Here is a 26194-nt window from a genome sequence, read left to right on the forward strand (position 1 = left end):
ATACATTATGAAAGCAACAGCAAAATAAATCACATAACTAAGGAAATAATCACATTTCAAGCTAAGATGCTGCTTAGTCCCTTCAGTGCACTATGTTGTGCTGCAGTTTTGTGCCACATCCTTGCTTGGTGAAAATAAATGACAGCAAACCCATTTGAGTTATGTCAAAATTTGGCGTCCATCTTAGCTCCTCCTGAGGGTAACAAAGCTTTGACTTTTTTTTCTCCCTTTTCCTTGTATGAACCAAGTTAATAAAGAATTCGTTTTTGAGAGATACTTTGAGATGCCCCTTAGCACTGTCAGCACAGCTACTCAATGCTTCCAAATCCTCCATTTCAATAATGCTCATGGAGGAGACGTTTTCCCGGTTGCTCAGTGATACATCCATTGAGTCCATCTTCGTCACATAGAATCCCTGGAGGTGTGTATCCTCAAATAATTAATTTTGAGAAACTATCCAGCCAGTTTCAGGTTATTTCATGAAAGATTCCATGTCCCAACATCAGCACCCTCCCTAGAGGAACCAGAGGACAAACTCCCACATTCTCACTTCTATTCACACCATAGCCATCCTCTTAACTTTAATGTACCTGTCTCAGGTACATGGTGGAAGGGAAAGTCCTAACTCATCTTGGCTTCAGGTATTATCTTTATTTTCTTGGGCTATTTGCCTGACGGTAGTGTCAAAAACCTTCAAAATCCTGTTTAACCTCACTTAAGGACTTAAGTCCTTCCCAAGCAGACTCTTCCCAAAGGACAGGACCATCATCTTCCTGACCTCCCTGGAGACAGGTGACAGAGCCATTTTATCTTGCTCACCCCCTTCCTCGTGCACACTTACCTGTCATGGAACACCCTGCTAATAAATCAACAGGACAACACACACTGGCCTGGCTGGAACTTCAGAAGTCTCTTACCTTATATGAGAATTACTGCTTATTGTTTTTGTGTAACACAGCTCTGCGTACGCTGCCTCCTGGGCTCTGCAGAGGATACTATAGCACACAATGCCCTTAAGGGACTAACTTCCATGGAAAACTTAAGAGCTTCCCAAGGCAAAGCAAAACTGGGTATGGAATCAACCACAGGCTGTGACAACAGATCACAGGGAGCCTCATCTCTGTAGCCACAGCAGAGATGATCCAACTGCAAGCTCTGAACTACATCACTGCACACATGCATATCTGCTCGTTTCCTGTCCTCAGCATCATCTCTCCACTCTGGGGACTCCCCAGCAGCCTCCTAGCTCACCTGCACCTGCCACCGTCTCTTACTCATTTAAACAACTGCTGAAAGAGTTGCTCTCAAGTGATGTACATCATTCACTACATCCCTGAGAACTCCGGAAAAGACCCTGCCTGTCCCCAGTTCACATCTTGTCCTTTGATCCTCACTTGATTGATTTTTTCCCCCCTCTCAAAAACATTTTTCTGTATTGTTTCTTCCTTGAAAACATACAGAGTGTGAGGGCGCGTGCAAACGCACCATGCCCACAGCCTCACACTTCCCATAGCTTGCACAGGCTATCTTTTTCATCTCCTTTGAGCACTTCTGCACATTTTCACTTTATTCTCCAGCTGACTGCTTGAGGCACAGAGATGCTTTTCATCTCCCCAGCTCTTCTTCCTTTCTCCTTCCCCACTGCATCACCCCTTTGAGTTTATTCCCTGAAGTTCCTGCTACTTCCTTAATTGCTCCCTGCTGAAATCTAATGCCCTTAATTTTCTTTTTTTCCAGTGTTTTGGGTCCTAACTGAACCCCCTGTGCTGAGTCCTGGCAGTAGCTGTGAGGCAGACCCTGTACCAGAAGCACCAAGAAGTGGAAGGCTGTCACAGTGTAACAGAGGCCCTGCCAAACAGCTTCACTACTGGCCAGGCACTGCCAGAGGAAAGCAAATCAATTCATGACTGAAAAAAACAAACACAAGAACTCTCTAAGGAATCAGTCTGCTTCCAAAGTCCAAAGAAAACATTCCTACAGCCATAGCAGGCATCTAGGCAAACATCCCCACTTGGAAAAACTAGTGTTTCAACATACTATGTACACACAATCCTACCTGGAAACCTGCAAACACTCTCTAGATGCAGCTCACACCAAGTGAACTGCTTGTGTTGAGTGAAAAGCTCTATTCAGAACTCATAAAGGCCAAAATCAAAGGGTTATGAGACTAAGAAAGACCATCCTGCCTGCCTTGTACACACATTACAATGTCACAAAACCACCAACTCTGGAAATAAACAAATAAAGAGTAAATCCATGCACAGAAAAACTGCTCAACTTTTGACTTCAGCAGTCATAAAAATATCTCTGGGTGTGGGGAACTCACAGAAAAAAACCTAAACCAAAACCAAACCAAACCAAAAAAAACCCACACCAGCTTCTGTGCACTTTCCAAGTAGATCGCTACAATCAACCTCCATTAGAAAAGGAGACATTTACCAGTAAAGTGAAAGAAAACAGTGACTCGAAAAGTAACAAAAAACTGCAGCTTTCTACAGCAACAGCAGCATCAGGGCAGCACGGAATGGAAAGTCCACACGGTAAGAGCTGAAGAGTTTATATACAAATGCCCTGATTAACCAGGTGGAAATACAGTGGCATCACTACCCTTAAAATCTGTCCCCTATTAACAGAGCTATTGTTAAGATGTTTTCCTTGTACAATAAAGCTGCAAAACTGCTGAAATTCAATTGGTTAAATTTAACCCATTTAACATCAGTTTCTGCCTGGGCTTAAGTTAAAATACTGTACTCTAATGGGCATCAATGCCTTAGAAGTCTCTGAAATGACCAAGCTTAAGACCAATTAAAATAAAAAAGTTCTCTTTCAAGATTCTTTTATAAATTCATTTCAGCCTGAATGAGAACTCAAGCTGCTGAAATATCACACTGGGCTTCAGCATTTAGGAGAGACAATGCAGTCACTGCATGTATTTTCCATGTATATCCCTGCTATAAGGATAAACAAGAGGAGGTATTTAAAAAAGAAAAACCACTGACAACTAACAGCAGAGCGATTTGCCAATGCTATAAACTCTATCTCAAAAAGTCTAAATGAGATAAGGAGGCTGAAAATTGGGGGTAGGTGGGTGGAAACAACCCACAGAGTTGGATTGTTTCCATCTCAAATCTCAGTTATTGGTTAAACCGTCCTCTCTCCTACAAGCACTTAAGCACACTGGTCCCAGCAGCAGAAGCCAAGACAAGACCTATGCCAAGACATCAGTGGAGATTGCCATCACAACAGTGAGAAACACAGACCTGACCAAACCTTCAGCACTGGAGTTTTTAACACTGACAACCAAACACATCTGTTCTACTACAACATATAACGCAATCAATACTAAGTGACCAGCAGGCACAGCTCCTCATCTGAAACCATCACTTGTCACATTACTGTCTTACCTTACGTTTCATTTCATCATCCTCTTCTACCCTGGCACCACCAGCATCACTAAGGACAGGACTCAGAAGAGGAGATGAACCCTGGCCAGCTGCATTCAAGTTCACCTGAAATGTCGGGTTCAAGCCTAGGGGATTCTTCAGCACGAGGGAAGAGAGCTGAGAATGGTCCACTGGGAGGCCTGGTGGGAAGAGAACAGGAAGATGGAGTGGAAAAGGAGAGAACACGGTTTTGAACATAGTTATTGTAAAGCATTAATTGCAATCACATTATTAAAAGGCAAAAACAAAAAAGAAGGAAGAAGACATACACATCCAAAAACTGAAGTATGTATCTCAAAGCAAACTGAATGTTCCTTGCAACTCAAGTGTTACCTGGCAGCACAGAAAGGACAGACACCTTTACAAGCTCATTTAAGGTAAAGGATAAATTGTTCAGTGTCTCAACAAAATGCTTACATTCCACTAGATTTTGCTGAGCAGCACCAGGGCTTGCAACATTGGATTATACTGCAGTAACAAGAGCACGGCTCTTAAAAATGAGAATTACTTTTCCCTCCAGCAAAAAGCTGGGACAAATCATTCAGTTGCTTCTCCATTCCAGCAGGTAAAAGTTCATTATTAAAAATACGTTCAGAAATCTCCAAAATCGTACAAATGGGAAAGGAAAATCGATGGCTATACAAAAAGGGAGTGCGCAAGAGATATGATTCCTGGCTGTTCTAAGTATTTGATCAGAATAATCTACTGATCTCAAAAGGACAGCAATTTTGCAGCACTGAGTATTAATTGGATGGACACAATCCTCCTGCATGGCACAACCAGTCTGAAGCAGGAGCAACCTGTCCTGCTTTGCTTTTATTAATTGTCAAGATTTTTTATTACTATTTCATTTGTGGACCCTTTGGAGATTTCCGATACCTAAGGTACCACTACAGTGAATTTAAGCCTTGGAACAGGAGCTGCTCTCCTCTCTTCTGCAGACTTCCCTTGGGTGTTCACTGTGAAAATAACTTTTCAGGAATACCTCCTGCCTTCTGTGACCAAACGAAGGTCACAGACACTCCAGGTACTTCCACAATGCCCTCAGAATTCCTACCTAACATCATCTATGGGTTTTTTTCCTTATCTTCCCTAAGATAAATAGACAAGCTTTGTCAGATCAGGCCACTGAACGGATATCAAGCACTTCAGTACCTACAGCTTTCACTACCCTGCTCAAACGCTCAGCCATGCTCACAACCCTCCCCACCATGATTTTGTTGTGTGCTACAAGCAGGAGCAAGGGCTAAATCGCCTGCCCAAATGAAACCCAGGAAAAATCAACAGCGACGCAAAACCTGCCAACTCATCATTTCCCAGACCTGCTACAAATAATTCCAAAAGGCTTTAAATGGAAAACCATTAATAATCGGCCCCTATAGCTCTCCAGTGTCTCCTGACACATTGACAGGGCATGCGTGCTGGAGGAGAAGGAGTTAGGAGCTGTTTGATTCCTTCCTGGCAGGAGCTGCTGCTGCTCTCTGGCTCAGGAAGCAAAACCACCGCAAGGCGCCGGCAGCTTGACAATGGCGAGGGAGCCCGAGTGCGTGTTTTCACATTGACAAATGCAGGAAGCTAAACAGTGCTGCACTCAGTCACCTGGAAGAGATTCAGATCACCGAGGCGGAGGAGTTAACTATTAACATACTGGCCGAGCACAGTCACTCTGGACCAGATTTTTGTGTCTGCCTGAGCCTTTTCTTTGTTCCCACTACTTTTAATATTACCGCTCCAAAGCAACAATGTCTGGCATTTGTTTCACGTCTGTGGGGACAGGAGTGGATTAGAAGTTTGCTTTTACATGCCAGAGATCCTGAAACAACAGCTTAAGAACAAGTAAAGCAGCAAGCGAGGAGCTTCTTTAAATTCTTGGAGTTTAACACGATGTTGCGACATGTTCCAGAATTTGTAACTTGAATTGCTTCTGGACAAACAGAAGGTTCAGATAGCAGGGGAACAAAAGGGATGTAACTTGCTCCAAACTCCGCCGCCTGCCTATTTCAATCAAGTTATTCTAGTTTTTATCATCTCCAACAGAAGTTGGCCATTAAACTCATTTCAAACACTTGCTCATTTGCATCTGACAGCAAGAACCCTGTTGCTCAAAACCAGAGTGATTTATGAGAGGCACATGAAGCTCCTCAAGAAGCCTGAAACAACCACCAGCACCCAAGATGCCAAAGCACAGGGCTTCTCCTCCCCACCTGAGAGGGGGCAAACCTACAGATGCAAATGCCTATCACTTCTTCAGGGACAAGAGTGCCCCTCCCCTGCACACCAAGAGTTAGAGGAGGAGACCCTGTACCCTGATGTGTACTTCCCTAAGACAAAAGCAGTAAAGAATTCAGGAGGGAGCTGTGACAGCTGCAACTTAAAGCTGTCAACTTAAAATAGCAAATTCTGCAAAGGATCTTTCCAAGGTCCATGTGACTTCTGAAAGCTGTCTTTTCTAGAAAGGACTATAAAACGTCAGGAGCAGTTGGGTTAGCTTCCTGCTAACGTTTAAGTGTTTGATATAAACTCAATCTGATGGCGTATCTTGGCAGATGACATTACAAGCGTGTACTGAAATTTTCATTCTCATAATCCAACAGTACTTCTCCACTAGAGCAGCAAGAGGGGAGCTCCCAGTCAAGCAGTTTAGATGTACAGCAAGCCTCTATTCTCCTGAGGAAGGACGGCAAAGGAAGAATCCATGTAACAATCAGAGCAGTCGTAGCCTCTTTCAACTGCTGTCAATGTAGAAAGCTTGTAGAATTATTTGTGCAAAGATGAAAATGCAGGAATTATTTCCTCTGACATCAAATCCTGGTGCACCAAGTTCTCCCCTGCCTCGCAGGCACCAGCATCCTCCAGTATATTAAAATGGGCTGTTCTTCAGAGGGATGTTTCCATGTTTCAACGTATTGCACTCTCCAATCTGAAGTCAATCTCTACACAGAAGTTCGGATTTGAGTGCAAACCTTGACAAAAATCAAATGCAAGTACTGGTTCTGTAAGCTTTATGCCTGAATGCGTAAAACAATTCAAAGACAGAAAACAAAACAGTATTCCAATAACAGAGCATTACTAGATGTCCTAAAAGCTATGTGAAGTTCAGATTTCGCTCCTTATCAGAAAGGTGAGCCTCTGGTTGATTCCCCTTAAAGATGTAACTTTATTATTACTACTACTACTTGTTCAAATAGATGACATTCTTTTTATGCTAAAGCAGTGGCTGATGTTGAGACAATGGGAGCCTGCCCAGAGTTCCCCTGTGCCCAATGCCCTGCTGAACCCATCGCACACACAGACCAACTATTTCTACAGTGCAAGCATTCTGCAAGCTGATGTCACAGAATCAAGAGTCAACTACAGCTGAAATCATGGAAAATCCCTGGTCTTATTTCAAAATATCACAACTAATACATTTTTCCTCTGCAAATCTTCTCTTTATGAGGGATAGTTGGGAGTTAGAGAATCTTAATCAAAAACAATCTACGAGCCTAAAAAATATCTAAAATACTTCAAATTCAAAGATCTCCTTTTTTTTGTTATCCTAAAATGATCACATTAAATGTTAAAGCATGTCTATAGCACTTGACATGTGCCCCAGTAAAACTGTATGTACCCATGAAGATATACCTCCCTGTGAGATGCTGTAGGAGAGTCCAGTTTTACAGTTGTGTCAGGACCTGAAATGACCACCCTTCTTTTGCCACCTTCCCCTCCCCATGCAGGCAAGAAAGAAAGTGTATTTGTTGTTATAAACTGCAGATTGTAAACTTTTTACTGACACAGTGAGTATTCAGTCTGGCTGCAATAGGGAAAATTAACTCTATTTCAGACAGACCCAATACAGCAGGAATCTCTCAGTGCTGCACTGACAACTTTGATCTGCTGGGGCTCAGATTACGACTGCACAAACTTCGTTTGCAGCATCACTGAAATGAATGGTTAGGGTTTCAACCTAAATTAATTCTCCACTATGAGGGTGCTGAGGCCCTGGCACAGGTTGCCCAGAGAAGCTGTGGCTGCCCCATCCCTGGCAGTGTTCAAGGCCAGGTTGGACGGGGCTTGGAGCAACCTGGTCTAGTGGAAGGTGTCCCTGCCTGTGGCAGGGGGTTGGAACTGGGTGAGCTTTAATGTCCCTTCCAGCCCAAACCAGTCTGGGATTCTGTGATAAATCACTTACTTATGTTAGCTACAGATTTTCCTTGAGTCTATACAAAAGTAGTTTAATTTTGCAACCAAAACTATTGAAGTTTATCACTCTATTACAGGGTTTGAATTTGATTTAACTTGCTATGTTCTAAAATGTCCTTATGTCCAAAATGAAGTCAGAGACAATTCTGACCCATAATTCCTCCTTGCTAAAAAGCAAAGTTTTTAGGAGTCAGTGTTTTCAGTGTGTTATAACTCAGGAAACAGAATGTGGAGAATAATTTAAAAAGCATAATAAAAATTCTCAATTCCAAATAGTCCAGAAACCTGCTCTGTTAACGTAGGCAAGTACTGCTGACTTTTTTTAAGCAAATGTTTACATGATTCAGAAAAAGAGGATTTACCCATACATTGTTCACAGACTCCTGAAGGAGAACTGTCATTCTAGATAACACGCACGTGCCTCCATACCCTATGCTTGCAACAAAGGACAGGCTTCAGTAAAGCCAAATGTATAGGAGAGAGTCTGAGGGACATACCCAGCTTACGAGATGTCTCCATAACAGACATAACTGTGATAATGAATTCTGAAATTCTAGTCCCATTTGTAACCCAAGCAAAAGGTATGCACAAACCAGTAATTTGACAACCACACACCAATATTTGCCCCAGCTGTGCTCTGCTTTCAACAAAGGGATACAGGAGGAAAACTGTCTGAAGAAAACTGGTAATAAAACTCTAAGATGCCTTGGCTAGAAGAACAAATATTTATTCTATTTTAAACACAAGGGTAATGAAAAATAAAGCTAAAAAGCCCATGTTGTCATTTATATCAAAGTTGTCCTTATTTTATTGCATAAACAATTCAAATTATGAATTAGTACAAATCTGTAGGTTCATAACCGGCAATCTGAACAGACACAAAGAGAGTAAAAATCCCAACAAGTAATTCATTAAAACATTTATGGTATAAAGAGACAAAGTTTGAGAGATCAAGAGATCAATTTAAAAATTCCAGCCCTCTGTTTTCTTAACGTAACCCTTTCCTGAAAAGAGTAGCACCTATTTAACTGGGGAGTCGCTCTAACCAAGGCACCTGTATGTACATGGTGATAAATGGGCATTTGGATCCCTACTGACCCGTGGGCATTTGGATCCCTACTGACCCGCAGGACTGTCACAAGCCGTGCTTTCAGCGGCCATTGAGCAATGGCACGCTACTGTGACCTTGGAAAACTGAGAGAAACACCTTCCCAGAAACCAGGTCCAATTAAACATGCTCTAAATTTGAAACCTGCAAAGCTACAGCTCAACTGGTGGACTAACCCTATGAAAGCCCAAAAGCAGATGACCAATAGTGAATGTTATGGTAGGTTTGGAACATGAAGTCTCCCCATATTCATACAGAGAATGTATATGTATACCCATACATATACACACAGCATTTGTGATAAGTGCAATGTAAGATCTACTAAAAACTACAGGTAGTGACAGCTAGAGGACTACAATGAAAATTGTACTGTATACCCATTTATTCCATTAATACTGGATAATTATGGCTTAGAACTTTTTGCAAAATGACAATAATGGGAATGACTTACCGACAGGTTTGCACCAAAAAGCATAAAGTTAGAATGACTTTTATTAGAGTCTCCACAAAGTCTTACCTTTATCAGGACTTGCAACTAAACAAAAACTACCACCACCAAAACAAAAAACCCACAAAGAAACCCAACACCAAACCAAAACCAAGGCACCAACAAAACAAAGCAAACTCAAAAAAAACAAACAAAAAAACCCTGAACAAAATCACTTATGACCACAATACAAATATACACAGGAAAAAAAAGAGATCAATACTTGGTATTACCCAGCAACTCTAAAATTCACTGGAAATTAACATGAAAGTTGAGAGCAGATCCATACATTGCCCTATTCCATCCTAAGATAAAATATGGTAAGTCCTGGAAAATACACAGCATGTATTACTTTAATAATGAATGAGTACTTTAAAATCACAAAGTCTACATGCCATAGGTAACACAGGCTAGTAAAGTTTACCCAAGTTTAACCGGGTGGTAGACGGTTCAGGGAATATTCTACAACCCGTGTCTTGTGCAAATTAAGAGTTCCACTAACTGAATACATGAAAATCAAAATTGCTCTGATGTAATGCTTTACATTTCATAAATGTGTTAAGCATAGAATGGTTGTAAGTATACATATATATAGTGTGTATTTTACACAGATGCAGAAACGAGGTGCAGATTTACACAGGTGCAGATTACGTTACCCACTCAAGACACAATTCTCAGTGTCTTTCAGTTGCACTGCAAGAGAGCTAAACCCTAACTCATTTTGAAAAGCCACTAATATTGCCATGCTTTCTATGGCTACATGTATTTGCTAAAGTAGGAAAACAGAGAAGTGGAAGGATGGCAAATAGCAATAGCTCCAGCACGCTCCCTTCACTGATCCACCACTGCAAGAGCTGGTGGATGCACAGTCTAGAGCAGGAGAACAAGCCTGGCAACCCCAGTGGCTGGCTGTACTGAAGAACCCCCACACTAAAACCTGTACCTTGACTAGAAATATAGGTACCTATATATGTTGTCCCCCCCCAGCCTCCCACAGATGGGGGAAGAAAGCAAACATGAAAGAACGTACCTGCAGAAGTGAGTGTTGGGGAGAGGAGAGGATGACCACTCACTTGCCATTGACAAGTGAAGGTTTGCACCTATGTTTTCATCTACTCCTACCACAGAAATCAGTACCAGGAACTAAGTTTTACTAGTATCAACACCATAAAAAGAAACCAAAACAAACCACAAGGAGTAACACTGAAAGCTTAAAAGCATGCTGGCACTTGGGACAATAACCACACTGCCCCAAAGTTCACCAATTCCCTTAGACTACCCAAAGACAAATTATATGGGCAGAGAACAGAAAGCCTTTCCTTCTCTCACCTTCTCTGCCACCTCAGGAGGCAGCTGGGGAATAAGAGGATGCCTGGCATGCCTCTGCTGCACTAAAGTAACTCCCAATTGGTACTCAAGTTCACTGTGAAGCACCAAGCTTCATCTCATTCCCTTAAAGGCAGGCTGGTTTTCTCTCCACCTCTATTGGAAAGCGAACCTGAACTTAACACTTTAGAGGAAATGATAAAGAACCTTTTCTCACAGCTTTCTTACTATAATAAAAAAACTCTGCTTATAAACTATGTTTTTTCCCCTTTTGTGCCTGTCTGGGAAACCATGAATAAAACAACAGGGCTAAACATGCAACTATATCCTCAGAAACCACATCAGAAAAGCCCAGAAAGAAACCACGACAACTACATGCTATCAATTAGCAACAGCAAAGATATAACAGGCAGCAGCACTGAACTCTCACACAGCCTGGAAGTACACCATGGTGTGCACTCCCCACAAAGGTATCAGCTTGTAGGTGCTGACCAGCATTGCCTTTGCTCAAGCACCTTAAATCCAGGTATACAGAGGAGTCAAGATGATGTGAAGGATCAGTGTTCCTGGTGACACCGTAACCAAAACCTTCATCTGAGCAGCTCTGTACACGTACATCCTCACCTGTGGATCCACACATCTTGTACTAAGATCAAGATCCTAGTCACACCCATTCCTTTAGAAAACAAAAGGGGCATTAAGACTCTTATTACCTTGTATTTCTTTAAAAAAATCCCTGAGATTTAAAATTGCCAATAAAAGATCTGCACAGTTGCAAAATACATGAAGAAAACACTACATACGCCTTTTCAACTTAACTGTGGTGCAAGACAGCATACAGGCAAGCCGCCTCTCAGGATTGCCAAGCACGGTTTCTGAAAATACAGGCGGCTTCTTCCTAAGATCCTTTGAAAACCTAGACAATTCAGTTGGATTTATTCCCACACTAAACAATTCCAACACATTTAGAGAGGATGCTTGTGACTTAGAACACAGAACATGAAATGGAGGCAGACATGATTATACACAAATAGTGGAATCCTGATTCTTTTTCTAAATACATTAACGGTCTTTCTTGGAATCTTTATCCATGTATCTGTCCCTGGCTCTACCACCTGTAAAAGAGTCTGCGGGCAGATTTCTTTCTTCTGTTTTGTTTTCCTTTTTAAGTTACACAATGTAGTCGTGGGAAGGAAATCAGACAAACCACCTAAAACATACTTAAAGGTACCAGCTTCGGGCACAACTGAAGACCTCCTCCAAGCGCCTATTTAGAAATGCCACATTACACATCCACAACATCACCTCCACAGGTACCAATAAAGCCACATGAAGAGCCAGAACACACATTCAACAGAAGAAAAAAAAATAACAAAAATAAAGTATAGCACTTAAACAAAAAAGAGCAATCAAAGTGCTGCACATTCCTGTAGGTCCAAACTAACACTTTGTGCTAAATGTGCTTTGATTTCCTGTGCCACTGACAAAGGGGACAGGTTTCCCTGTGGAACAACAGTGGAACCACTCAAACACAGCAACCACAGTGTAAAAGTAAATGCTATGAAGAATAATCATACCTTGGTAAAAGCTAAACTGGAAGAAATGGGCGACTAAAGGAGGTTTTACCTCCTCATGTTCTACCACTCACTGAGAGGAGTTCTCTTGCAGTTATCAGAATTTTGAGAAAGAACAGGATTTTTTCAATGTTTGAGCAAAGAATTGAGGTCTTGTAACAATATACCAAGTCCACATTTAAGAAAGCAGATATGAATAATATGGAGCATAGAGTTCTGCTTGTAACTGTAAACTGCTTATTTTGGAGGCATTCACTGTACTAGTATGGCACTCTCTCTGCAAAAGACTGAAAACTGGGCAACAGGGAACCCCAAAACCAAAGTGTTGAAGGAAATGAAGCCTTCCATCAAAAGGTTTCAGACAAGTGTTCTATATTTCATGTTCTTGCTCATACAAAAGCAAAGCACTGTAAAAAATTGCTATTATAAGCTGCAGCTCAGAATTTCACCCCTCCAATCCATCAGGTTGGCAGGCAGGAAGGGCATTTCACAACTTCTAGTGTTTCACCCCAATAATCATTGCTAAATTAGATGTGACTGGTTCAGTAACTCTCTTTTCAGTTACACTCTCAAACTTACAGATCAAGTCTCACATCAAACCACCTGACCAAAAAAAAAATCATGAAAGCAGTAAAGCTCTGTTTTCTACAGTATTGGCTCCTCCTCACACCTCAATTGCTCAGAAAGATCACGGTATGTTTCTGATTGTAGCCCAAATTTTGAAGAGAAAGTTAAAGCTATCACTGGGTTTACCACCACCATCTGTCTTCCACAGATAAAGGACACTTTCATGAATTAATCTGTAAGCATTTTATGCAGAGTGATTAAATAAAGGTGAGGCAAAATGCAATGGGGATTAAGTGCTTTTATAGTCTATGCATATATCTCCAAACTGCTGCAAAGCAGAAGGGTACTTGTTTGTTGCTAGACTGCTGAAGGCACTTTGAAGTCAGAAAATACACTGATTGTCTTCACAAGATGTTTTGGCTCCTTTCATTTGATTGCATACACAGTTGCTCTTCTAAACTACCACGTAGGTTATTTATTCTTCGAAGTATACCACAGAGACGTTGCATAGGTTGATAGTTTAAAACTTTCCTTCATAGCTGAAGATTGTCCTTTTTTGGTTTTTGATTGTGAAAACAAGCAAACAAATAAAAAAGCCCCAAAATGAGGACTCTCACCACAGAGCAGGAAAACAGCTGACTTATGGGATGTGTCTGCCTGTTAACAATCATGTGCAAAAGTTACTGTTGTATTCAGATGCTGGAGGAACAGTGTATTATTCCAGACTCTTACAGGTACATTTGCAGTCAAAGAAGTCCTTCAATATATTGCAGTCTGTGATGGCTACATGTGCCAGTAATGACACTTTCCTGGAATCAATGGGTTTTCATAAAGGCGGTATTTTATGAACATTGTAGCCTATGGTAGCACATTCTGGATGCAGTGTGAGGCTTTTAAGGCAGCACCAAACCTAGGATGCTTTGAGGGAAATTGAGGAAGTACATGAAAATATATAACTAAAAATCAACTATGTTATGCAATTACAAATCCAGTCACTGGATTAGAGTTTTCTTGCTTAAAGTGACTGACATCACACCCTTTTCAGTTCTAAGCCTGAACAGCACAAAGGGATCCATCACAAAAATCAAGCATCAATTGACATGTGCCTTCTCTGCCCAGTCTTCTTGAGTGAGATTTTTTAAATTGTTCTGAAAGTCAAAAGCAAAGTTTTCACTGGTGGCTTGAGCAAAAGGGTTACTAAAGAAAAGGTTTACATCCAGCGGCGCAGCAGTTTCAGAGTCCCAGGAATCCGTGTCTGTGCTGCTGGAGTCTTCTGTGGTGGTAGGTGGACAGCTCAGCTGTTCCAACTGGTCAATAATGTCTGTGAACTGAAAGGCTGAGCTGGACTCGGAGCGCACCGAGTAGGCAGGGAAGTTCACCATGGAGCTGGCCTCCGAATGGTTCGCAGAGCTGTACGCATGCACGGAGGATGCGCCGTTCAGCACCAAGTTATTGAGGGAGCTGCTCTCGGAGCGGTTGTTAACAAGTGAACTCGTTTCGGACGGGCTCAGGAGGCTTTGCATTCTGCTTGCTTGAGCCTTCACCTTGAACAGCTCCGAGGTATCCGATGGTCTCTCATTGCCGTTGAAATCGCTCCCTTCTTCAAATTCAAACTCATCTTCCATATTCATATCTACAGCTTCAGTTGAGTATCTGTCAGGGCTTGACTGAGGAGAGACTGTATTTTGCTGAAGGGCATCTGTAGTTAAGCCAGGCAACTCTGACATATGCTTAGAGAAATCAGAGCCTTTTAACTCTAAACCACTGTACACATATGAAAATGCCTCAGAGCCACCAGCAAAAAAGGAAATTTCTGCTGGGTCATCATCAATAAATTCCTCTGACACCTGTAACTGTGAATTTGTCAATGTGAAAAGAGGGGCACCCCGACTGCCATGCTGATGCTCTTGTTCAGCAACGAAAACACCTGTGGTAAAGTCATCCTCATCATTGTCATTTTTACAAACAGCAACCCTGCTCTCCTTACTACTCCTCTCTACATCTAGATCTAAATGGCAACCATTCTCAACAACAGGACAAGCAGGGTTACAGTTTCCTGCAACACTACCAAACCCAACACCTTGGAGCATGGGAGATCCAGGCTGCTGCATCAGTTTCCTCCCAACTTCTTCGGCTGGTGCTGCAGTGTTCTTTTCTGGAATCCTTGTGTATGGCTCTCGGGGGTTCGAAGAGGAAGGGCTGGTTTCTGCAAAGATGGGCAGGACAGGAGTAGGAGTGGCTGATGAGTGAACTGAGTGGAAGGGGGCAGCCGCTGAGGCAGGAGACCCTGGGCTTCTCAAGCCCTCAATGAATGGGACACTCTAAGAAGAAAATTAGAAACACAACAGAAAAATAGTTTTACAATACATAACACCAAATGTAGCATCCAGCTCCAAATGCAGAAGGAATACATGCTTCAAAAGAGCTCATTTTACACTGCATACAGAAACAGATCCGGCAGCCCTAGTAAGAGGCAAGATCAGTTTTCCTGAATTCTGATAACTGGATGGAAGATTAAATCCATGCATTTTATAGCCTCTGCTGAAAAGGCATACACAAGGGGAAGTAGCATAAAACAGTGACAGCATAACCCTGCGATGCTTCCTTAACGTCTTGCACGTAAAGCAACTGCATTCAACTTGCATCATTTGTTTCTCGGAACTGACTATGGAAGGCATCTATGCAATAAACTTGAGACTTCCCCAGAAAGCAGTCAGATAGTACTTAGAAAGTATGACATTTTCTTTTCAGTTAAGCTGAACTCTGAAAAGGAAAATATGACCATGAGCCAGCAATGTGCTCTTGTGGCCAAGAAGGCAAATGGCATCTTAGGGTGCATTAGAAAGGGAGTGGTTAGTAGGTCAAGAGAGGTTCTCCTCCCCCTCTACTCAGCCTTGGTGAGGCCGCATCTGGAATATTGCGTCCAGTTCTGGGCCCCTCAATTCAAGAAGGACAGGGAATTGCTTGAAGGAGTCCAGCGCAGAGCCACAAAGATGATTAAGGGAGTGGAACATCTCCCTTATGAGGAGAGGCTGAGGGAGCTGGGTCTCTTTAGCTTGGAGAAGAGGAGACTGAGGGGTGACCTCATCAATGTTTACAAATATGTAAAGGGTAGGTGTCAGGATGATGGAGCTAGGCTTTTTTCAGTGATATCCAGTGATAGGACAAGGGGCAATGGGTGTAAACTGGAGCATAGGAAGTTCCACGTTAACATCAGGAAGAACTTCTTTACTGTAAGAGTGACAGAGCACTGGAACAGGTTGCCCAGGGGGGTTGTGGAGTCTCCTACACTGGAGATATTCAAGGCCCGCCTGGACAAGTTCCTGTGTGATGTACTGTAGGTTACCCTGCTCTTGCAGGGGGGTTGGACTAGATGATCTTTTTAGGTCCCTTCCAACCCTTGGGATTCTGTGATTCTGTGATTCTGTGATTACTCTCCTTACACTCCACTGGCTACAACTATTGAAATTGATACCGCTCACAAAAAGAAGATGTGCATCAGGGACAAAGATCAAACAGTGAAAGTAATTCCAGACAAACAATTGACTCAGAGCACCTCTCCTCCACTGTTATCCCAGAAAGCTGTTTGCCAACTTCTGTGACTGCAATATAGAGTGCTGCAGAACTGACCTGCTTTGGCACATCTGTGTTTGAAGCACGAGTGGACGCTCTGACTTTGCTGTGCCTCCTGCAAACAGAGAGCTTTCCGTGAGTATCCAAGACATGAACCAGCCTTCTCCCTTCCCAACTCAGCTACTTCCATTCTAGCAGCCAACAGAAACATCTCAAGCTGTATTTTATCACATTTTTTAAAATCTTGAACCAGCCACAAGAGTTGTAAATTAAACAAAGCAAGAGTAAGAAATATACAGAAAATGGAATAAAGAAAGATCCAGATCATTCATACCACTGAAGGAGAACTCAAAAGCAACTTGGGGCAGAAGACTAGACTAAATAGTACTCTTAGTTTAACTTCTTCCTTTGTCATCAGTATAAACATCTACAAATGAATGGCTTCAAGAACAGAATGAGTTAATCTGCAACAATTTTACAAACAAGTTACAATTCAGTTAACCATATAATTTATGGCATACAAAATGCTATGTGGTATCCTGCATCACACTCATGGCTAGAGTAATTCTATGTCAATAATTTACAAGAAAAGAAATCAATCTTTCATATTAAAAAGGAGCTCAGCTGGAGTCTAAGACATTAAAAGTACATATTAATAGTAGATAAACAAAGTTTTATAAATTCCCACGAAGTTCCTATAATCTTTCAGATTGAAGACTATAAGGAATTTCCCACATGTAGACTGGATGGTTTAATCATTAAGTAAGTAAATGGCAATTTTATAATTAAAATGCACATTCTTAACTTATTTAGTTATATGTTTAGAAATTCATTAGTATTTAAGGGCACAGTTTGAGGCTTGCAGCTCCAAAGATCGGTTATGCGCTCTACCACTGGCTACTTGCGCAGCTACAGTGACATACAGACAAGTCCTCACTGATTTCAGTGAATCTTCAAAACAGGAACTGAAGATGCTAACTCACACATTGTCCATGGACATTAAAATGTGATGCTGAAACTTTCCTAAGCTCCATAAATCATCACAACAGTATAATTATTTTTTTTTTCAATTTATTTCAGCTACCTTAAATCTGAGGTAGACCTCAGTAACTGAGAACTCAACCAATGAATATGCCTCCAAGCATTATTTGAAAACACTGAAATTTAGGAAATAAGGGCACCATGAAAGTGTCAAATACATTTCACCTTAAAAAAGTACTTGTATGTACCTTTCATATGGGGTTTTCTTCATCCCACTGTCCTTAATATAATCCACTAGCTGCTTCTGTGTTCGTCCGCTGTGAACCCAACAAAAGTACAAACATTATGAAACACTGGATCAGAATGACAGATGGAATGACTTTAGAATACTTTTTCTTTTTGATCTCATTTTCTAAGATATAAGGAATTCAAGCTTTAATGAATCTGTTATGTTTCTCCCTACCTGTATCTGAATGATGACCCTCTGGTGAATAGCACTGCTTTAGCCTTTGGCTTTGGCTGATCAAGGAGCCTAAAGAATGTGTGATATTCAACACAGATTTTCCAGAAGTTTTTACACTCATCCCTACTTCCCAAAAGGAACTCCAGCGTATCTTGATATGGGCCCTGGGAACAAATCACAGAAGTTAAGTAGCACACAAAATGGCAATGGAAGAGAAATGGAAAAGAACAAATAGGTACAAATAAAAATGCTCAGCATTTTCAGAGTAAAACTACTGAGACAGGATGTACCAAATACGTGGTTTTAATTTCTTTTTCTATCTTACATTTACACATGCTTATGCCTATGTCAAGGATAAGCTTAGGCTGATACACACAAAAAAAATCTAAGAACACAGACATGGGGTGAGAAAGGAAAGATTTTTACTTGAAAACTGAAGCCAAGGCTGCCCCACTGAAGCTGTTTCATAGAATTACAAACTCTAGAATTTTCCGTAATAAAACTAAGTGTATGCATTTTTTTTCAACACCGATCAGCCTACTATTATATTAAAACTTACACAGACCTCTGGGTGGAGTTTAACAAGGAATCTTTTCCTCTTGAAGCTTAGCTTACGGACCTTCGACCAGTTGAAGGTATTGATTTTCGTATTGCCCTGAATTAAAATGGTAACAATTAAAAATCAGCAAAACTTTCTAAGAGCAACAAACAAAGTGTCTGTTCTGCAGGTATACAGACATGTGCATGCAGACACACATCACCCTCCCCAGTCTATTCTACTGGATTTTTATTTCTGGTGACAATATTCCCTTAAGCAATTTTATCTTTCAGTACAAAGACAGCTACAAGTGCGTGATGCCTGTGATCTCTGTGCAGACACTTAGAAAACCGAATGAAAACCTAGAAAACCAGATGGGAAAGGAACATTTCAACTCCATCAATATTCAGGACATTTTATGGTACAAGGAAGATGGTTTCATTTTATTTCACTTGCTTGCCTTCTGCTCTGGACAGAACTGCAGACACCCTCCTCCAAGCTGATTTTCATAATTCAGCAGTACAATATATGGAGGACTACTTGCAAAATGTGCAAGGAATCCTCCTTGCTCACAAGCCTGCTTCTTTGGCTAAAACCAGGATAAAACCAGACTCTGCCTTCAACCTGCTGCCCTACATCAGACATCCCTTCTCTGTACCACTGACTCCCGAAGCCTCAGGGAAGGACCCTGTCAGCACTCACTAACGCAGCAATTCTGTTATCCTCTATAAGGAAAGGGAGAGGAAAAATGGGAGCTCAAAAGAAAGACCCAAAAGAGCTGAAATGATGGAAAATTTGGGGGGCTGAGAGGCCACTGAAAAGGACTGAGAGGAACTGCAGTGGCTGATGCATCTCCAAAGAGAAGCTGACCCAGAGTAACAAGAGAACATGAGACACAAAATGAATGGAGAGTTAAGTGTCCAAAAGGAAATATTTAGTAGGTAAGCTGTCTTGTGTGTTCTGGAGGAGGAAAATAGTATGATCGCATTCATAAATAGAACTCTGATCACTGAATTGCTTATTTAATACAACAAAACCAGTACTTCTAAGTGGTCTGATCACTTCAATGAAACAGCAGTTCTGTAAACTAAGAGCAACACTATCCCAGCAAAACCACATTGTAACATTAAACCAAGGGAAACTGAACCAAAATTCCAGAATTACAGACTTGAGTTCCAGGGCTGTACCAAACAAGCTGATGATTTTCATTGAACACATACATAACTTTCAAACAGGCAACAAAAACCCTTCTACTTTGCTGTCACTGTTGGGTTTGATACTGCTCTCTCTGCACCAACACGGACAAATTGCACCAAACACCACCTGGGTGGCTTAACTGACACTCCCTTAACCATAAAAATTTGCTATATTTAAAAATAATTAGAGACACCTGAAGTTATAATGAGAGACTTACTCCCAAGAGGTGCCAACGGAAAGGCTAACACATGTACCCAGCCTGCCCTCCCCACGTTACCTGGAATACCAGCACACCCATGTGTGAGACAGCTAGATTAATTTTGGTGCCCTCACGGTCAGATGCAAGGTGAAATCTGATGCCATACATCTCCAGTTTCCGAGCAATTTCAAGCACTTGAAAGTCTGATTCAGCAGGAGTTTGACCCCTATAATGAGGAAGAAGAATAAATAAAGTATGAAGAGCAATCCGATTCTGCAATATTGCAAACATTGCTAATGCAATGTTAAGACTTAAGTCTTAACTCTGGCACCAAATGAGAATTCTCTCTCTCAGTTAGGCAGTTTCACTCCAAGTATCACACCAAAACTTTTGTAATAGGAAAAATATGCAACAGCAGATGACCAAACTAAAATTTATCTCTCAGACAGAGGCACTGAAACAACTAACTAGTCCACAACTTTCAGTTTAGATTCAATAAGTTTAACAAACCTGAATTCATTCCACAATGCTCCTTCTTCTGCTTGCTTGCATACACATCAGTATTAACCAGATAAAAGTAGAGATGAAAGAGCTGCACACCCAGCACAACAGAAGCAAAACAAATACCGCAACAGAATGACCCATTTCAGGTGGGGTTTCGGGACTGCATCAGAATTCTTATGCTAGTACTACCGGGTGCAACGCATCCCCCCAGTCTTTGGCTGTGTAATTTCTTCCTTGCCAAGGAATCCAGAGAAGGATTTTAAAAAAGAAGTCATCTGCTGTTGAAATGCCTTTGAAAACAGGAGGAAGATGTACACACATGGAGCACCCCTTTTTGAGCGTGCACAAAGCCCAAGCAATCAATACAGCGACTGTTACAGACTCTGGCTCACACCAGTCACAAATTCAGCCTTCCTTTACCTCTCCACAAGTCTGCTGAAATGACACAACTGACATTTTGTTCTCCTGCACAACAAAACAGCTCCTTCCCCCACCCCTCCACACCCATTTTTTTTCCACGAGGGGGAGTTTACTGGATTACAGTGCATTTTCAGCTGGTGCTCAGGGAAGGGAGGGGTGGCCATGGACCATGAACTGGAGCTAAACAGCAGAGCCTGCACACAGACGGGAGCCCGCGTGAAGACAGTCCACTTGAACTAGCTACAGCAGGAGACCCTTCTCCTTTGCTAACTCCACAGAAACACAAGCAGCACAGGACCTGCCAGGACACTAGCACTGGTGACACTGCTTCAGCCACAGTTGTATAAAGTGACCCCTGCATCTCCACTGAAAATGATTAGAAATAATAAATATTATGTTTCTTCCACGAGCCACCTACACCAGTGCATTGACTGATTTTTTTCCTGCATTTCCAAGTGCATTAGCATGTAAGGTACAAGGAAGACAAGGGGAATGAAAATTATTCCTCTATTTACAACCAGCTAGTCCTGAAACCAGATTAGATCCTGCAGAAAGACAAAGTTTAAAAATCCTGCTTTCCAGAAAATGTCCTTCCTTCCATAAATCTGTGTGTCATTTCATTAAAACAGATGATGAGCTACTTGTAGTATGATCTATTTTCACGCCCTATGTAGTGCCAAGCATAACGTCGGTACTACATACATTTTCCTGCTACCCTGACTTGCTTTTCTAGGCATGCTCCTTAAAAAATACCTCCTACTTACCTACAGTCATTTTTCAGACTAAGCAATCTTTTTGCTCCATAGAGATTTCTTTTAAATATATATTGAGAATATTAAAGTGAATGATTATTACATTTGAATTTATCAGAAACAGGGACGCTGACAATACATACTACCTGCATGTAGGAATGAATTATGAAACTTACTTAGTATGTTAACGCTTGAAAAATGGGAGCTGTTAGCAGAAACAACCCTTCTTTGATTCTTAATAAAATGCTCCTCAGACTACAACTCATACACACACAAAAACGTACTGAGAAAGTATGCCTGAATTGACATACACTTCACGACAGGATTTCAACAGTTTTCTATTGCCTTATTCATTCTGGAGGGGAAAATAGTAATCTAAAATACTACAACAGGAAATCCAAAATGTATTTTGCCAACCTCAGAAAGCAGGGATTCAGTGAAGTTCCTATCTTTACAAGTTCAGCCCATATGCCAACCTGTCCAAACACCAGTGTTATATGACCATGTATGCATAAAGGGATTGCAAAGAACAAACACAGAGGAACAAAAACCCGATCTTAAATGGAAAAAGAACTGCCAAACTACATAGAGATTCTTGTAGCTGCATTTCTACCAGTGTTACCACATGAACTGGGTACGTTGAAAAGCTTAAACAGGTAAAGCAGATTTCACCTCCTGTTAATGAAATGGGTAATGCTGGAATAAGTGTTTTTATACTGGCTTTACATGTTACTAACACAATTTCTCCCATAGACTCCTTACCTGCATCAAAATAGCTCAAATACCATGGTCCCTGTTTATTAAACACTTCTAAGATAAAAAAGGTAGATGATAGATACTAATTTTGGCCACAGCTTCTTAGAGTTACACTCTAAGAGCACTGTGTTTAACTTCCACCCACACTAATTCCTGCTGTAATTCTTCTGAAAAGAGTGACATTAAGAATGAAAGTGGTGCTTTGTCTTTTAAATAGGGTACTGCTGATGCTAAGGTCGCTGAAGGCTGGGACGGGAAAGGAAACAAAACTGGTGACTAGAAAATTGGAGCCATATAGTACTAAAAGTTCTTCATAAACAGTCAAGTGATGCAGAACCACTGACGGCTATTTTATGTTCCATTAGATTTGAGCCAAAGCACAGCGCATCTCAGAAAGAACTAAAAAACCACCCCAGATTTAAGAGTGTTTTTATGCACAGGACCTGCCTGTACCTACCAAACAAGGAAGAGCCTTGAGTGGGGAAAGCTGGTAGCAATGTTGGGCACTCACCCTGCATCACAAACAGTTACAAAGGAGAAACAGTTTGAGAGTAATTACCCTCAGATGTTTGCTGCAGACTAAGCTGCACAGACCAGCCTGAAAACAATCTGGTCTAATTTTGCTCATCCATTAAGCAGATAAATCTACTTAATCTTCCCCAGGTCAATGGACAACAAACTATCGATTACATGTGTTTTCCAGCAAAAACTGCTGTCAATGCAATAGGTTTTAGTTTAAAGGTCCCTTACATGCATACATACATTTAGACAAATACCGACTGTGTGCTACAATACTCGCGTGGCAATGGATTCAAAATAAATGCTGTTAAACGGTGATTTACACAACATTTAAAACCAGTGATTTATAGAGAAGTTTAAAGATACAGTGTCAAACACTGCATGTGTAGAAATTGTTCAGACTACAGAGCAACCCGAAGTTATCATTTTTCTAATTTACAAACAATTTAAAGAATTTAAATCACGGACAACTAGGCTAACAAGCCGTGACAGGACATGAGGGATAACAGTAAAGGTAAACATAAATCTATCAAGCCTTCAATTTCTTTCCTGATTTATCTATGTACACACAAACAAAAACCCCACAGCCATCTGAATGCAAGCAAATCATGTTACCTTTAATTCTAGAACACACTCCCCTTGAAGCAAGTATTCTACTCGCACTACTTGCAGGACTGCAAAACCACTGCATTTTGAGTGTCCGGGGTGCCGGGATTTAACTGCACCACCACCAACACACCATCTTCAAAATATAAACGACTTTTTTCTTTTTCTCCCTTTATAAACTACAGAAATAAAATCAGTAAAGTTAATTCAGGCTGAAGCAACCAGGTAATGTGCTATACCAAAACTATAACTCCTCCTGTTTACTGTCACTACGTTTGCAAATTTAAATGTAAACCTCATCTTTCAATATTTGTGGAATTAAAAGAAAGTATTTGTACAAGTGAAAGAAACAAAGTATATTTAACAGAAAATAAGTTTTCAATTCCCATCTTTATGAATAAACATTCCTGATGTATTTTATCTGGATTGGATACACACATTCTGTTTTTTTTTTCAGGTTTATGTTCTTCTGCCATTTCTAACGGTAGCTACAGTGAAACAATAAAAAGAATAAAGATTAACATCAAACCACAACTTTCTAATGTGAAGAGACACTCCATAGCATCATCCAAAGGGCCTGAACACCCTCTGCAAAGCCATACACATCCTCCTGCTCCTCCAACTTACGTACAGCACCGGAAGGATCCTGCTGCCACTCTAGCCCAAGAAAGTCAAATTGAAGCTCCCGGCTTGATACAACACAGAAACCCCCTGTACACTGGTGTATGAGTAAGGGTGTTCAAGGCAAAGCAATGGCTGCTGAGGAGGAAAACTGAGGCAGAAATAAGACGATGCAGTCGCAATGTAGAGATGAGCGATCCTACCAGAAATGTTTTTTTATCCCTGTAGGCTCTGTTTATATAAGAAGCCTCTGTCAAAAGCAATCATCAGTGGAAGAAAACACCAGTCTTCTGAAGCTAGAGTGGGGAAATAATGTCAACTGAAGGAAATAAAGATAAAAAAAAAAAAAGGAACATGATGCACAGGGATAATGAGAAGCATTTTGTCCATTTAACTGAACCGCCCATCACCAAGGAGGCAAATGCCCAAGGTCCACGCTCCTGCTTGCTCCTTCTAACAGAAACAAGGGGAAAAAAAGTGGATGTGCTCTGAGAAAACACAGGACCTTCACAACTACTAAAAATGGAAAAGGGTGGCCAATACTCCCTGGGCAAGGGAAGCGAGAGGAGACGTGTAAGGAAGTCACAGCTATTTTTAGGACTGCAGTGCTTCCAAAATTACGTCTCTCTAACAAAAATTTTTCCGAAGGCGCAGGGCGATTGGAAACATGAGTTCAAGATACTCAGGTATCACTAATGTTCTGTTGTAACTGTTTCTAACCACACACGTCAGTTTTTAATCTTAACATGGTTTGAATGCACACTTCCAAAACACTGCCTTAAAATAAGATTTGCAATCATTTTAATAACATGGCTGTGTTAGATGCAATTCTCATTAAGCTAATGAAAAGTACACATACAAAACATGGAATCTTTTTGTATTAACCTTCCACTGGCTTCTTCCTGACAGGCAAAAATACAAACTTTCCTTACTGTAAAGAACAATTAGAAGTCACTTGTTTGAAGCAACAGCTCGACCCTAATTAGTAGAATTACCAGTCCCTCACTGACTCAGAAGACAGTCACGACCTTTCCATCAAGAAAAGGAAGCCAAGAAAATTCCCTGCGAGCAAAAGCAACTCAACCAGATCTGGGCACATGCTTAACAAAGGGCTGTTCTGTGGATGGTCTGGATGTAACTTACCCCAGAACTACAAAAACCACATTTCTTCTCAACTTTTAAAGCAATCAGCCTGTACTGCATGATGGTGCCTAAACCTTTCATGAAGCCATTTGTACCTTTAGACTCCGCAGCATCTTGAATCAGTAAGTTTCACAACAGTCTTACGAGCTGTATGAGGATGCAGTATGAGATGAAGTCGTTGTCTAATTGTTTCAGTACTTTTGACATGAGAAAAATAATGAAATATTTCTATTAAATTAGTGGTTTCCTTTCTCAAGCTACTGTCTCCTAAGGTGAAGAGTCCCAGCATACATCTTATTTTACTTCAAAATCACTTCAAAACGTGTTTGTTCCTTCACTGTTTCCACATGCACCTCAAAGGTTCAAAAGCAGAAAAAAAAGTAGCAAACACTTGATTTCATCGAGAATTGAAATGGAAATCACATCAGTACTGGTAATTCAGTATAACTGAAAATGAGTGATCACAAAAAGAAGTTATCATTGAAGTTCTTAGGAACTGATTTTCTAATAACACAGTATGTTTATTAGCCTTGACACAGATGCTGCCCTGAATAACGTCCTTGTTCTGTCTTAGAAGAAAGTCAGCCAGCAACAGTCCCGGAGCAAAAGGAGAATTTAGATGTCTAATATAGTATTTGGATTAAAACATACAACCGTAAGAAACTGTGCAGGTGGATATTTACAGCTAACAAAAGCACTTCAAACTGCTGAATCCTAATACGGAAGGTCTCAAAAACTACACTCGATGGGTGAAATCAAACCTCCGTCACCATTTTATCAAACACTTTATCTTAATTTAACCTATTGCCTCCAAGAACTGCATAACCAACGTTAGGGCAATTATGGTTGGGAACAATCAGGAATTTCTCAGCAATATTAACCCTGTGTGCTTAAAAGCTGTGGCAAATATAGAATGCAAACCCTAATCTTTCAAGTAGTATTTTGGTCACAGCAGAACCTCCCTGGAGGTTGACTACCCTTCCACAAGCATATGTTGACTTGTCAGTCTCACCTTGGTGCCTGGCAAGATCATAGAGCAGATCCTCCTGGAAACTATGATAAGGCACATGGACAACAAGGGGCTGATCGTGACAGCCAACAGGGCTTCACTTAAAGGCAAATGGTGCCTGACAAATCTGGTGGTCTTCTGTGATGGGGCCACAGTACTGTTGGATAAGGGAATAGCAACTGACATCATCTACCTAGACTTGTGCAAGGCACTTGACACTGTC

The 26194-nt window shown here is 41.1% G+C and overlaps 1 protein-coding gene across 8 annotated transcripts in view; it reads right to left on the reverse strand.

The window, feature by feature from the left end:
• The window catches only part of FARP2 (FERM, ARH/RhoGEF and pleckstrin domain protein 2), a 74140-nt gene that overhangs the window by 14991 nt on the left and 32955 nt on the right, over nt 1–26194 (reverse strand). For 7 of the 8 annotated variants that reach the window (XR_010611441.1, XM_065673811.1, XM_065673805.1 and 4 more), the window contains exons 8-14: nt 19720–19867; nt 18267–18362; nt 17708–17871; nt 17493–17561; nt 16321–16378; nt 14771–15011; nt 3405–3583 (exon numbers count right to left, since the gene is read on the reverse strand). Coding sequence is in view for 7 of the 8 variants with exons in the window: in XM_065673811.1 (XP_065529883.1) it covers nt 3405–3583; nt 14771–15011; nt 16321–16378; nt 17493–17561; nt 17708–17871; nt 18267–18362; nt 19720–19867 (955 nt within the window). In the remaining variant the exon portion in view is untranslated. The remainder of the gene's footprint in view (nt 1–3404; nt 3584–14770; nt 15012–16320; nt 16379–17492; nt 17562–17707; nt 17872–18266; nt 18363–19719; nt 19868–26194) is intronic. The other variant, XM_065673810.1, reaches the window with a different exon arrangement.

Source organism: Lathamus discolor, chromosome 3 (genome assembly GCF_037157495.1).
Source record: "Lathamus discolor isolate bLatDis1 chromosome 3, bLatDis1.hap1, whole genome shotgun sequence".
Taxonomy (NCBI): domain Eukaryota; kingdom Metazoa; phylum Chordata; class Aves; order Psittaciformes; family Psittacidae; genus Lathamus; species Lathamus discolor.